At 36.7% G+C, this 14,817-nt stretch overlaps 1 protein-coding gene across 3 annotated transcripts in view; it reads left to right on the forward strand.

The window, feature by feature from the left end:
• The window catches only part of acot7 (acyl-CoA thioesterase 7), a 47,178-nt gene that overhangs the window by 10,711 nt on the left and 21,650 nt on the right, over positions 1–14,817 (forward strand). For 2 of the 3 annotated variants that reach the window (XM_004070356.4, XM_011476894.3), the window contains exons 4-7: positions 5,441–5,532; positions 6,328–6,442; positions 7,132–7,146; positions 7,317–7,403. In XM_004070356.4, the coding sequence (XP_004070404.1) occupies positions 5,441–5,532; positions 6,328–6,442; positions 7,132–7,146; positions 7,317–7,403 (309 nt within the window). The remainder of the gene's footprint in view (positions 1–5,440; positions 5,533–6,327; positions 6,443–7,131; positions 7,147–7,316; positions 7,404–14,817) is intronic. The other variant, XM_011476895.3, reaches the window with a different exon arrangement.

Here is a 14,817-nt window from a genome sequence, read left to right on the forward strand (position 1 = left end):
ACTGTGGGCATGAGCCGTGATGATTGTCCCCGCTGGGGGTTTGCACATGCGTACTAACATCCAAATGCAAGCTCACAGTCAGACTTGAACGTGCCACGGCACACAGAGATTTGTACGTGGCCATGTTGCTACAGAAATGTCTTAAAATACACTTTCTTGTCCGGAACGCAATGTTCCAAATATCTTTTAGAGGAAACCTTGTTATCAGAATCATGCAAAGTCACACTTAATGAAAGATCACACAGATAAATCAATGTCCTTGTGCTACAGCAAAAATGCGCCACATTTTCCTAAACGTGGTGTTACATTTCATCTACATTTAAGCGACTATTTATACACAAATTGAAGGTTGTCAGCAGACAGACCAATACAAATTCAGGATATGACAGAGAGCAGTGCACTGTGGGTTGAAGCTTGAAATACTGTATGTATGTCAGTGCCTATCATGATCCTGCAAGTTGTGTAAACACACAGGCTGAGAGTATGATGAGTGAAAATGTGTCGTTTAAGGCTTTACTAGCTGAATAAAGTGCGCCGATCTTTTGCTTTGTTAAATTCTACAGTCATTGGTTTTACATTAAGAAAGATTAGAATCCATAGAATTAGCGTTCGATGTTAAATTGGAATGTGGAGTCTAGAATAGATTGCGGAATAATAGATATGCTACACATAAAATAACATAAGATTTTTTTCTTAAAGCTGCTCAGATGAGTTTGCAACAGATAGCACATAAGAGGCTTGAAACTTTCATCATATATCTCTTAAGTGCCCTGAGATTAATTTGTTTTGAGTTATTCATGCTAAGTTCTTACAAAGCTTGGGTTAATCGAGTCCAACAAGGCAAAATTGGTCTGGAGTGTGTCAGTGTTGGACAACATTGTGTAAAGGCAGGGCTCAATTTAATTCTAAGTGTCTTAAAAACTCTTTAGGAACGTAAAATATACAACTATGTTCAACAGTGTTTTGGAAAATCCCTCTGTCCTTCTGCTGGCTCTGTTAAATCTCGTCCTTTCAGGCTGTAACATATCCCAGCAGGCCTCGGTATATTTAAAAGTTAGAATGAGCCTTGGCTTAACGTAATGGAAAATCTGTGGTTTTGATCACAGAGACTATAAGCACAGAGAATGATCTCTGCTCTGTCTCCAAGGCTGGAACACACTATTCTGGATGGAGAAAATAAAAAAAAGGTCTTTTCTTTTCTGCAGAAACGATAGTATTTTTTACCCTGTGAGTGACGAAGGCTCTTTGGGTTACAGGGCCTATACAGTACCATGCAAAAATTTATTGAGTGTTTAGCGTAGTTACTACGCCGTAGTATAATGTTCATTCCTCACAAAAAAGGAACCCCAAAGTGGTATTTTGATCTGTTCACGCATTTCTGAGTATTCCTCTAAAAACAGGCGCTCTGAGCACCAGCCCCTCCCAACCCACAGAAATGAGCGCAGACCAGTGAGAACAGCCCCTTCCAGGAAGAGTCTGTGCTGCCAGCACCACCTCCAGGCTAACACTTTTTCCGCAGCAAAAATGCTTTCCCTTTATATGCACAATATGCTCATCCATCTTTGCAAAAGTTTAGATGTTGTTTGTTTTTGTCAGCTAGACACAGATAAGCTGCTGACTCTAGGTTGACGTCATGAAATGGGGGGCACCCACAAGGAGAAAGATGGTTCAGAAAGGTTTTCTTACTTCCAGGTTGGAAAAGAACTCAGGAAAATAATTAATCTTTAATTAAAAAACAATGTCCCTTTGTGTGCCGGGGTTATATGGATATTTTTTTTTACCTAAAAAAGGCTTAAGAATAGCATAGGCCTTTTTAGACTGTTGCACAAGACTGACCCAAAGCTTTTTTTAAAAAAAAAAAAAAAGACATTTAGGTGGTATGAGGTCATTATCATTCTTCAAATTGTTGATTTAAAGACAAATGTCGGAGGTCTCACTCACCCAGCGGTCTTTTGATTTTGTTTATGTCGCTTTTGGCCTAAATAAAAAAGAACTGTGTTGTTTTCTTGAACATACGTAGTTTCCTTAGAACAGCAGGAGTTTATTAGAAATTCACCGTCTGAGTTACAGGCAGACTGTTGAGGCGGAATAAACCCTCCACCAATTTCCATGGTCCATCTGTGTTTACTCTCTCTCCCACTAGCTCACAGCCCCTCACAACCCCAACATAGAATTACTGGTGCAACAAAAATGTCGAGCGATATCGGAGCTATCCAGCCGACAGATGAGGAAAACAAAGACGAACATGGATCATCTACTTGCAGGCGACTGCAAGTAGATGCATCAGAATGGAGCGGAGCATGGAGCTTGTAGTTTGATGATTGTAGAAGCTCCGTCACTGCTACAAGCTTTTTCCAACGGCATGTTTTCATCTGCTCCTGATTTACAATAATTTGAATAAAGAAATAATTGGAAATGCAATTTTAAGTTTGATTTTCTTTATATAGATTCTACATCATGAGAAAAATGCTACAAGAACATGTTAAAACAAAAACAAGAACATCATTTCCATTGAAGTGGGTAAACATGTACTTGGAAACAACTTTCCTGTAAAATCCCAAATATCAAACCAAAAAGTTTTCTACATTTTTTAGAATCATATGTAGCATGGTATCCGTATGTCGTGTTGCCAAAGTATATTTGTGTAGAAGCTCGGTCAATCAAAATCTTTTCATTTGGCCTTTTTCCAGTGTATTTTTAGCAGTTCTTGAATTATAATGCTTTAGCCAAAAACACTTTTTATGCTGATCTGCAAAATAGTGTGTTTAGAAAACTGAGTTCTCCTTTATCATGTCCATCTGCCTGTTTAGTTACATTAATTGCAAAACCTTGTTTAGTTTTTCATTGTGGCTGTGATGGCTTCATTTGAAAGTCCATAAACACAGTCATTTTGTCAAGCTCTGAGAACAAGTGTAAACATTTGAAAGAGCAGACTTTGGGGTCTTGCAGTCTTGATGGACAGATAAAGACAAAGTCTTCCATTAAATAATTCATTAATCCCATCTCATTGATGCAGCTGTCCTTCCAAACAAAAACAAATGAATCAGAGTGTGCAAGCTTCATGTAATAGAGATGTTCAATCAAGACCTGCAAAAAACATTTTTATTAAAAAAACAATAAAAAAAGGTTGTAGGCCTAAAGCTAATCAATGATGAGACACATGACGCACAACTCAGCAGAAAATGTCTGCCAAGTTCAGTTTCATCATGTTTTTTGTCCTTATTCCAAGGAGTTTCAGAAAGGGCTCCACAGACATCAGACCTTAAAACAGACTGATAGAAATAATGACATTCATCCTTTTTATATGTTCATTTGAATTATGAAATTTAGAGACATTTTTAACTTTTTTATTGCATTTATTTTCCCTTTTATAATGTTTGTTTAGTTAGCTCCTTTTAATTTATGGTGTGATATAGTAGTTGGTTGGTTTTTCTGCAATTCCACTATTATTTTGGTCCTAAAAGGTAATTTCAAATTGCAGGATTGATGAGAAAGATGGTGAAGGGTTCAATAGGGAACAACAATGCAATTTTAAAGACCCACTCTGAGGAAAATCATTTTTTTGTGTTTTTTTAACATGTTCTTATGACATTTTTCTTACGATGGAGGACATATATAAAGAAAATTAAGCTTTAAATGGTCTTTTTGAGTATTTCTTGATTCAAATCACTGTGAATCAGGAGCAGATGAAAACATGCTGTTGGAAAAGCTTGTAAGTGTGACATAGACTACTAGGATAGGACACAAGCTCCCTGCTCTGCTCCATTCTGATGCATCCACTTGACAAATAGATCCATGTATGGCTTTGTTTTCCTCGTCTGAGCTGGAGTCTGGCTCAAAACTGTGCGGCTGGATCGCTCCAATATTACTTGCTATTTTTGTTGCACCGTAACAGATGCATGATGGGGAAGGGGGCGGGTTCACTCTACACCAACACTTCTTTCCACAACTCAGATGGGAATTTCTAACAAACTACTGCTGTTCTGCAGAAACTATGTACTAAAAAAGGAGACAAATTTTCAAATTTTTGGCTAAAAACGGCATCATCATCATTTCATACACCACTGGGAACGCTTTTACAGCAGATCAAAAAATAATTGGAGTGAGACTAATATTTTCAAACCCTGACACGGCTTTCCTTAATTACTCAGTTGTTTCAGATTCAATGTCAGTTCTCTCACTCAACTCTAAGCAGAAAAGGTCACTGGTCAGACTTGGACTTTTTCCTTAGCCAATTCATTCCCATGCTTTTTTCTTTTTTGCATTCATCTCCTGTGCTCTGCAGGTCATTTAAAGGGTCCTTCAGTGCCTAATAATAGACTCGAGACCTGATCTTTGGTTAGGTTTAGAAGATGTAGAAATGCCTCCTTTTTAACTCTGGGTGACTTCCTGGTTACTGGAAAAGACGGGAGTCAAGGGGAACAGGAGGAGGAGAAGAGAAGTGTGGTCGGCATGGCAACAGTTCTTGGCTGCTTGCACAGTTTTAACTCTGGTGTAAAATGCAAATGTTGTTTCCCAGGAATAGCCTGCCATAAGCCACTGGTACCACTCTATTCTTCTAAACGTCACCCATGGTCATGTGCGATGTTTATCTCTGCCTACAGCTGTTCACAGTGTGAGCTTTAAAGGCACAATTCTCTACCTTCATTTGCATGTCTGTAGGAGGGATCTTTTTTCTAAGGTTACTGACATTGTAAATGCATATTTAAAATATTTTAAAAAAGGCAAAGCAATTCATTCTTTGTGCAGTAGATAGTTAAAGTCAAACAATCAAGACAAATCAGACCAATAAAAAGCTATGACAGATTTCCATTCCACTCACTGTCCGTGCAGTGTTCTTGAATCTGTGTCCCTCCTGTGTGCCATAACACCACCTTCTCAAAATAGCCTGTCTCCTTCTGTTAGCAAATTAAATAAAAAAAGTGTTGGCAGACTAGAACAGTTATCACTATGACAACCTTGCTGCCTGATTTGCTATGAGATGTGATTTCCATGAGTTTTACCTTCTGATCCTAACTTTCTGCTTAGAGGTTGAACTGTAAAACCTTTCATGTGCCCAACATAAATAGCTGTGCAGATTTGATGAAGGTGGTGCTATTTAACTGTTTTAAAAATGCAAAGGTTTCACAGGTTATGAATTATTCAAAACTTCACTCACTGTGTTTTGTGACCATTAGTTTGTGCTCTGAAAAGAGGAGAACAAATGCCTTTATACAAATTCTTTATTTATTTTCTGCTTCTTTGTTTGCAGCAAAAAGATGTTTTATGTGCAAGAAAAGAAAATTAGCACCTCAAAGCTTGGTTGTTACCCCCTCATTTTATCTTCTAAACAAAGCTTCTGTTGTGACAGCTTTTTCATAAAGGTGTTTTTCACTGTCAAAGATATTTGCTATTGTCTACATTTTTTGACGCAAAGACTTTAATTTGATTGTTGGTGCAGGTGGTAAAAAGTTGGCCAGCAAAGCAGCGTTGTGGTACGTTCCATGTTCCCTGCAGAACGTCAACAAGATCATGGAGGTGCCTTCTATACAGGTGAATAAACATACAAAAGAAATACATTTAATAAAATGATGAAAAGTCTGTTTATATATCTTTGCTTTGGGCCTCACCATCCTAATTAAGATGACATGCTCAAGCGAATGAAAGTGTATGAACCTAAAGGACTGAGTGAATTTAAAGTGAAGATAAAATCAGATGTTTTACATCCATGATGAGACTCTAAGCCATTTTTTAAAATCAATTGTGGCAAAAACAGAAGAGCTCTCTGTAGATGGGATTTTTCAATGCTGAAGCTGTAAACTTGAGAGTTTGTGTGGAATACAACATAAAAAAACTTCAGAAACTAAAGCCAGGCTGAAAATTAAAAAAAATCCAAGACAACAAGGCAAAATGTTTTCATGATCTCTCAGCAAACTGGGCCTATAACATCGTAACTGAGGGCTGACTTGAGTGAAAATAAAATAAAAGCTTCACAAAGGAAAGTTTAAGCATTAAATCACAAAAGTTGTGACAGGGTGTCTGCATTTGTCAGGAAAGTGATGAGAACATTGTTCTTGGGCTTCAAAGAAACTGAATCTGCAGAAATGGGATCTCAAGAACCACATCTGGTCTAGGAACCATCAAAGCCTTAGTTATGTGAACCATCCATCTGCTGTTTATAATGAATCCTCAGATGCTAACAAGAAAGATCTGAAACTTTTGGCTCTTGCATATGGAAATTCAGTTTTTTTGCATATAAACAACTGCATTGTGTATTTTTCTTCTAGTTTGTTTAATATGGAAAATAGGAACTCTGATAGCCTCTTAATGGGAGGGTTGTGTTTACAGTACGTGAGTGCAGAGCAGAAGGAGGAGGGCAGGAAGCGCTACGAAGCCCAGAAAATTGAGAGGATGGAGACCAAAGCAAGAGTCGAAGAAGTGATGCCTCCTCTTCCAAATTCAGGTAATGTCTTACCAGAAAGTGACAATTGAAACTGCTCTTAATTACTGCTAATGCTAACAGTGGAGGGCCTGAGTATTAATTGATTTAGTTAATTCAATTTCAAAATATAAGTTCATATTTCTGAAAACTTTTTTGTTGATTTTGAATAGCTATTTCCACATAAGAATTGATATAATACAAACAATGGTAAAAGTAAAATTCTCAATTCTTACACAAACATTTAAAAACATTTCTGTAAAAGAAAAATAATGGATTTGATAAATGGATTTGACAAAATATCTCATTTTGATTTTGTATTTTTTAACCCAACCCATCAACCCACTGAGCTTATAAAAGTGTGTTTTTTTGTGTTTGTACTGTCAAGAGTTTTACTTGTTTTGCTGTTTTGTGGCAAAGGTCTAAACAGACATCTCCTGTAGCATGTTTTTAATTCTGTAACATGTAAATGGCTATTTTAAATATTAATATCACGCTTTTACTTAGTTAATGTTGCTAAATGATGAAACAACATCACAAACGAGGAATCTCTGATCCTTTCAGAAATGAATCTACTGTTTGTGACATCATTCAATGAAAATGTGAAACTTTATTGTTTATAATAAAAATAAACTTTACCTCTTTTTTGCACTTAAGTGGCTTTTGCTTAATTGTTATTTTACTTCTAATTTTGTTGCCTTGGCTAACCACAGAGGATGCAACTAAAGGTATGTAAGATGCATTTGCAGGAGGCATATGAATATACTGCACTGTATAGATTTTGTTTGGTTGATTTTCTCTTAATATATGGAAATAACTTTAGATGAGCTTGATTAAGAATACAGCTTGAATATGTTTTTTTTTTTAAATCCCCAAAAATTATGTGTTTGTCCTACAGAACCCCATACAGTTGGCTTCAGCCAGTCCAGTCTGATCCATTTGGTGGGCCCTTTGGACTGCATACTTCATGACTATGTCCATGGAGGTGGGTTATTCTTTTTTTATTGCATTTAAAGAAAGCTATAACATTATAATTATGAATTATAGTGTTAGCTTTACTTTTGTTTCTGAGAAATCTCATTGTTTTATAATGTGTGGGAGCGCTCACGTACCCAAACACACTAATCCCCTGAGGGCAGACCATCCCTGGATGGAGCTCAGGGCTTTTATTTTACCTGCACTTGGGATTCAGGAACATCGCAAGAAAGCACATATTTATCAAAGCAAATATTAAAACTTTTTATGATCAAAAACAGAGCAAATCAAGTTATTCTAAGCAAGAGCGCAAAATAATATGTTTTCAGAGGTGAAACTAAACAGAAAAATACATATTTAGCAAAAACTGGAATTACTAAACAAATGTTTTATAAAATAAGGTGATTGGAAAATCCTCATGAAGACCAAATGGAAAAAATCTAGTCTGATCCTAGAATGTAATGTAACAAATTTTACTCCTACTTATAACTGAGCCATCTGAGAACATTTATTTCAAAACTCTGTGTTTCTATTTTCAATATCTTTCATTTATGCATTGTTTTTCATTAAATTAGAGGCCATGAGTAAAGGAAAACTATTTTTAGCAACTTAAGAAGAAGCTGAAGCCCAATTCTCCACAGCTTCAGTGAAGCGAGGAAATCCTGTAAAGTTGAGAATGACATAGACAAAAACAAAGAACAGAAGGACAACGATTTGCAACAGAGGTAAAAGTGGGCAAAGGCATTAAAACAGGAGGCAACGCATTAAAAATGCGAGTGCATAATGCACGTGTACAATTAAGAATATATGCGCTGTTCCAACCACAACACTCAAGAGGTTTTTTCATTTTGTGCACGTTTTAAATAACCTTTTTATACCAATCGTACATTTTTTTTTTAAATGAACTTGTTTTCTTTGGGTTGTGGTGTGGAGTGCAGGGAAAGGATAAAACACAATCATTCATACATTTTGTGCATTTGCTGCATTGCACACGGGATGATGAGGATTTGCAAAATGAGTAGAGAGGTGCACGACAGTGCACGTTTGCAGATCTTAGGGCATGTTTGTCTATGAAATCAAGATAAAACAAGTTCTTGGGAAAGTAGGGAGGACCCTCTAAAACTCACGCTATGACAACATATAAAAACGCTTAAATGCAAAAGAAACCAATGACTACCAAACTACCAATGTGGAATAGGAGTTTTTCTAAAATCAGCAAAATTCTGAAAACCTTTTAAAATAAATGTGAGCACATTTAAGATAAATGTTAAGAAAGAAATAAGCAACAATTGTGTATAAATTCTATCTATCAAAATATTATAAAATTATAAAAAAAAGAGAGGAATATGATGGATTTTGAACAAATCCAGAAGCTGTTTTTACTTACCACATCGTGAGGACGAGGCAAAGAGAAAGTTGTTGACTGACACAGGGACAGTAAAAGGAGACTGCACAAGATGGCAGGAGAAGAACAAGAGGGAGCAGGGAGCCACAGATAAGTGCAGCGCTTGTCATGATTGTCTTTTTCAATTTTGCTAGCTTGCTGAGAAATCTGTCCAATAAAAAAAAAAAAAAGTGGGACAAGTGTGCAGGTCATTCTGAAAACACATACACATAGGTTTTTGACTCTTTAATGCCATTGCTCATTAGGAGCCTTTCCCTCTCGTTTAATGCTGTTGCTGCTTTCGCTACACTTACTCTGTTAACAAACCTGAGTCGGGTTTGGTAAGGTCAACTGGGTGTTTGTTCTCTTTCTTTTTCACTGGACGTGTTCAACGTAAGGCTGAACACGCTCAACGTAAACACAGAAATTGAATTTTTCTTTCTTGCGTGGACATTATGCTGCCTATTTCCTGCCTAAATCAGCAGTTCTTTAGAAATTCGTCTCTAAATTGTGGGCGGAGAAAGGCCGCCCACACTTCACATCATGTCTCTGTTTACATGCTCTCTTGCTAGCTTACAGCCCCTCACAACCCAACCTACATTACCAGTGCAACAAAAATGGAGAGCAATATTGGAGCTATCAAGCCGTACAGTTTTGAGCCAGATACCAGCTCAGATGATGAAACAAAGACGGACATGAATTATTGTCTACAAGTGAATTCATCAGAATGGAGAGGAGTAGGGAGCGTATGGCCTACCAATTGTACATTCTACATTGCAGCTACAGCCTTTTTCAGACAGCATTTTTTTGTCTGCTACTAATTTATAACGATTTGAATAAAGAAATACTCACAAAAGCAGATTAAAACTTAATTATTTGAATATATGTCCTCCATCATGAGTAAAATATTTATTCTGTTATTATGATTTGCGTTTCAAGATAAAATGTCTAGGTTCTTGGTCCCATTTTTGGTAAATAAATGGGTCCCAAAAGTGTGACTTATATAGGTTTTATTCTTCTTTACCATGCTTTTTTTTTTTTTTGCTTCTGTGGCTTATATTCTGGAGTGACTTTTAGTGCAGAAAATTTTTTAATACTATAATACACTTCAGGCAACACCCTGCAAGTTGATACGTTTTTAAAGAATTTTAAATAAATTTCAATTGATTTTCTTCCACTTTTTTTTAAAAACACTTAATTACAACTTCATGTCATGAAAATTTCATTATTTTCTTTTTTTAAAAACCCTCATGTTTTGTTAAAAATGATGCAAAGTATCTGAGCATCTTAGAAAAAAGGGCTCATTGGTTTCTTTAATCCCAGTAGGAACCTTCAGAACACAGGTTGCACAAAATATGGAAAAACTTTCATGTTTTAATGTCCTGTACTTAAAAATCTGGTCAAAAGTACTGTAAAACTATTGCCCTCACCTTAATTTAAAAAAAAAAAAAGTTGCTTTATTTTGTCAAGTTTTGATATGGAAAAAAAATACTTGTGAAGTGCAGTTTTCTTGAGGCCCTTTTGAAACTGCATGTGTTTTACATGCATGTAATGAAGAGGAATTACTAAAGAGCCTGATTACAGACTGTCTTTCATTTTGATGCACTTCGCTTTGATCTGTCGGTGATTATATGAAATCAATTGTCTTAGAAGGAGTCTAATGTCTACTGAATTGTTAGACATATATGTGTAGTTTAGTTTTTTTTTTTTTTGATGGAGTCTTCTTTTATATGATTATGTTTTTTTTATTTGTCCTGATAATTACTGGTAAAATATTAGGAAGAACCCATGATTCAAACCACATTTTTTGGAAGGAAATGCTATCATTCTATATTTCCATTGTTTGAACCATCTCTTAGAAGCCACTGAGACTACCTAATGAAATAAAAACCGTGTAAATGTTTATCATTTACAGAACAAACCCACATGCAGAGTTGTTGATAAACTGCCTTTGATGCACCAAAGCTTACTTGGAAGGCTAAACTGTAAAAAATGTAAGGATTTTTTTTTCAATAGCAGTCAATAGCAGTAGATTTAGGAAACAGAAGCAGTTTCCATAGTGACTGCTCATTAGGAGGCAGTTTGAGCCATTTGATGCTGTCCATGATTAAAGCACTTGTTGGGGAGGGAATGAGCGGGATTGAACAAGAGAGAAGTTGTCAATGGGGCAGCCGGTGGTAAGAGTGGCAGAAAGAGGGAAGCAATGAAGATGGATAGAGGAAGTTTGCAAAAATGATTAGAAAGGCAGTCATGCTTCAGTCATATTGACAGTTTTTGGTCTGTACTGGTTCGATTTAAAAAGTCTTCACGGAAGAGGGTCAACAAGACAAGTGTAGAAGACCCCTTCATTATACTCACGCCTGTAGTCCATGAACCGCTTTGTGCACAAATCAACACAAGTCGTTGGATAATAAAGGAATTTTCTCCCATGGCAAACTTGGCTCCACTGGAAACGTGTCCAATCATATTTTTTCTCTGTTTGGAGTGAGCTGTCTTTCCTCTTCTTGCACACCACTGATGAGTTGAGTTCCCACCATGCAGCAAAGGGATAGTCAAAGTGCTATGTCATCCTGTAAATGTGTAATGTCAGGCCCAGGGCTGTCTTGGCCCAGCCTGTCCTCATTCGCAGTTTCACATTGAGGATCACTTCAACCTTCTACATTGACTGCACAAGAAGGAAATTTAACAGGAGCTGCAATGACACTTCTCATCATGGTGAATAAAAAACCTTTATGCATGGTTTTCTTGAACAAAATGTTATTTGTTCACTTTACTTTGTTACCAATATAGAATAAAAATCCACCCTGAGCAAAATCAAGAACTTTAACCAAAGCCAGTGAAAATAAAGATGCAACAAATGACTTTTTGCTTAAATTTGAATCCAAACCTGATGCATGTGTATTCTCAGGCTCATGAAACTTTACAAATGTCAGTTGAAAGTTTATCACTCTAACGTAATGCAGCACTTTCTTTTAGTTTCATCATCTTGGTGAGTTCAGAATCCATCTGCACAGTGGTGCACATGCTGAAACATGACCACTCTCTTTAAATATATCAGCAACCTTGCAGTGCTTTGCACCCAGGGGACATTTTTAATCTTAAGTGAGATCCAAACAATTTTCACAACATAATAGAGTTCAAGAACAAAAAAAAGTGGTTTTGTAAAATACCTCACAACAGCCTAATATAATATAGGGATGTACAAAACCAAAGTTTATGGGTTATGTGATAAGATGACAGGTAATTTGATCTCAAAATATATTTATTTAAATATATATTTACAAGTGTGTACATTCTAATTGAAAAATGATATACCGGTGTATTTTATGGGAACTTTATCAACAGTTTTTTTAAATAACCCCAAAGTAGCAACATGTTTAATTATTTTGCCGACTTTTTTTATAAATGTTTTATCTGGCAGCAGGCAACATTTTCTCCTTACACTCCCACACATTTGGCTGCCTTAAACAGTCACCGTGCAGCTGCTAGAAACCTCTGGGAGCAAAATTAGCCTCCAGCCACAGCACTTATTGATTTTCTCTAACATGAAAGATACATAATGCATTTCAAATAGAACAACTGGGAGAACTAAACTGTTTTGCAGAGGGTCTGACTGTCGTTAAATGAGCATGTACTAAACAAGCACACACATCATGCTCACAGACTGCCTCAGAGATCAGAAGCAGATGTCATCCTCTCATTTCTACCATCTCTATCCCACCCACTTCATACAAGATGTCCCACTTTCTGTGAGAAATCAGAAAACAACTGCTTTTTACTGATGACATTGGCTGCCAAGACCGTGTTTGGCACGAGAGTAGATTTGTCAGCATTTCTATTTCCTACTTTGTGAACTCTTCTCCATGAGGGAGGCAATTGATTTTCCATATTCATTGTAGTGTAGATTAAATGCAGGTTTTGCATGAGTGTTCCATAACATTCTAAAAAGGGATTGCTCAAAGACAAAAATAATTTTCTTTACTTCAAAACAAATTTTAGTCAAAACAATCTTTGATTTAAAGAAGGAAAAAGGTAAAGATCCTTTATATTTATTTTGATGTGAAAATTTTGTCATCAATCTTTACAAATAGTGAAGGTAATTTAACATACGCAGGAAGCTACAAAAACAATTCAACAACAAATATTACAGAATACTTTAATTTTTAAGCTGCAGAGACTTTTTTCTGCACCAATAATGATACTGAATGAACTACTATGGATGTTAATGTGAACAAAATTTGCAAAATCTTTGGCTTTTGACATTCATTTAGTCTTTCTAATCCTGTTTTAATATTATATTTGTTCAGTCTCTAAATTTTAGTGTGTAGCATCCCTAAGTTTTAGGGTGTATTCAGACTGGATACATTTGGTTCACCTTAAGTAAACCAGAGTTCTGATAATCCGGAATAAATTTTCAGCCCTGGTCCAGGACCAGGGTCCACTCTCAGACCAATCTTTCGAGGTGGTCTTGGTTAGTTTCAAATAGGACTGAGCTTCGGTTCGCTATGAGGTTTCCTCAGTCTTAACACAATCTGGCCACTGTGGCGGGCCATCAGATGGTGTAAACAGAGTAGGAAAGAAGCAACCGATGAGCTGCAGACAAATGTAAAGCAACAAATATTGTTTGCACTGAAATTAAAAAAGAAAGTTGCATACAATACTGAAACATAACATTTTGTTGGGGAAAAATGTTTACAGTAATCTGCAAGAGTGGATTTGTACATGTGTTGACCTCAAAATGTTAATGCAAAGAAGTGAACTAGTGTGATGGACTGTGTTTTGAACAGTTGCAGCAGGAGTTTGCCAAGTGTTAGTCAGCTTAAAGTCTATTCAGTTGTTCATATTGGCAGGCAGGTGATAAGGTTGGATGAGATTAATGAGCCCAAGTGAGAAGCTAATGTCGTGAACGTCACCAGTCCACTTGTAATTTGTCTTAAGGTGGGCAGTTTTTAGATTGCCATGGAAAATCCATTACTGTCTGCTTATAATAATCTCATCTATATTACAGAGCATCTCAGACCTGGCAAAGAATCATTTCATTTAGTGGCACATTTGGCTTTAAAGAAAAGATTTACAGTATTCCCCTCGTATTCGTGGGTCTCTCTGGTCCCTAACCAGCGCGAATATGCGAATAAAGAGAACTGCCCCCCCACCCTCTTCAGTGGCCAAAGAATGTCTGACAGGATCGTTACTCATCAAAAACACTTCTGAAACATTTCTGCTGCTTTGTAAAACATTTATTAAATAACATTAGAATATTGCTCAACATAAAGAGTTGTTTATTTTAATTTTGAGAAATAAACTACTAGAGCGTACTTTATGAAGCACATTAGGACAGTCATTCTGTTAAAACCAGAGGCCCGTGTTTCCTTCTTCATCAGTTAAGTGTGAGAGGTGAGATCTGAGCATCGGGCACGGCACGTCAGTACGCCAGGAGCGTGTTTTGAGAGTCTCTTCTTCAAGAAGAGGCCGGTTTTCATACATCATTCATTCATTTGGAACCAAAGAAGGCAGATAACCAGTAGCAGTTTATTGTGAAAGCTCAGATGATGTTGACGAGGAACCAGTGAAGTCAGTCTCAGAAATCCTCATAAGGATGAATCTTCCGTGGTAAACAGGGATAGATGAGGAGCTTCTTTGGGCTGAGTGGTGGTGAGAATGAAATCCAACAATCAATCCAAAGGAATAATCCAAACACAAAAACCAGAACACTTCTAAATCCACAGGTAAACTTTAGTTGTGCATTTCAAAAAGCAAAAACATTATTATGAGCTCAGTTAATTCCAATTGTTGTTATCCAAGTTATTCCAAACAGATCATTGTCATCCAGTGCAGTTCAGATCATTTCAATATGCCCAAATTGTTCTAACATTATTTTAAAAAGAGCCTTTATAAGAGACCAACAAATTCCTTCAAATGATCCATCCATCCATCCATCCATCCATCCATCCATCCATCCATCCATCCATCCATCCATCCATCCATCCATCCATCCATCCATCCATCCATCCATCCATCCATCCATCCATCCATCCATCCA

The sequence above is a fragment of the Oryzias latipes genome, chromosome 7 (assembly GCF_002234675.1).
Source record: "Oryzias latipes chromosome 7, ASM223467v1".
Classification (NCBI taxonomy): domain Eukaryota; kingdom Metazoa; phylum Chordata; class Actinopteri; order Beloniformes; family Adrianichthyidae; genus Oryzias; species Oryzias latipes.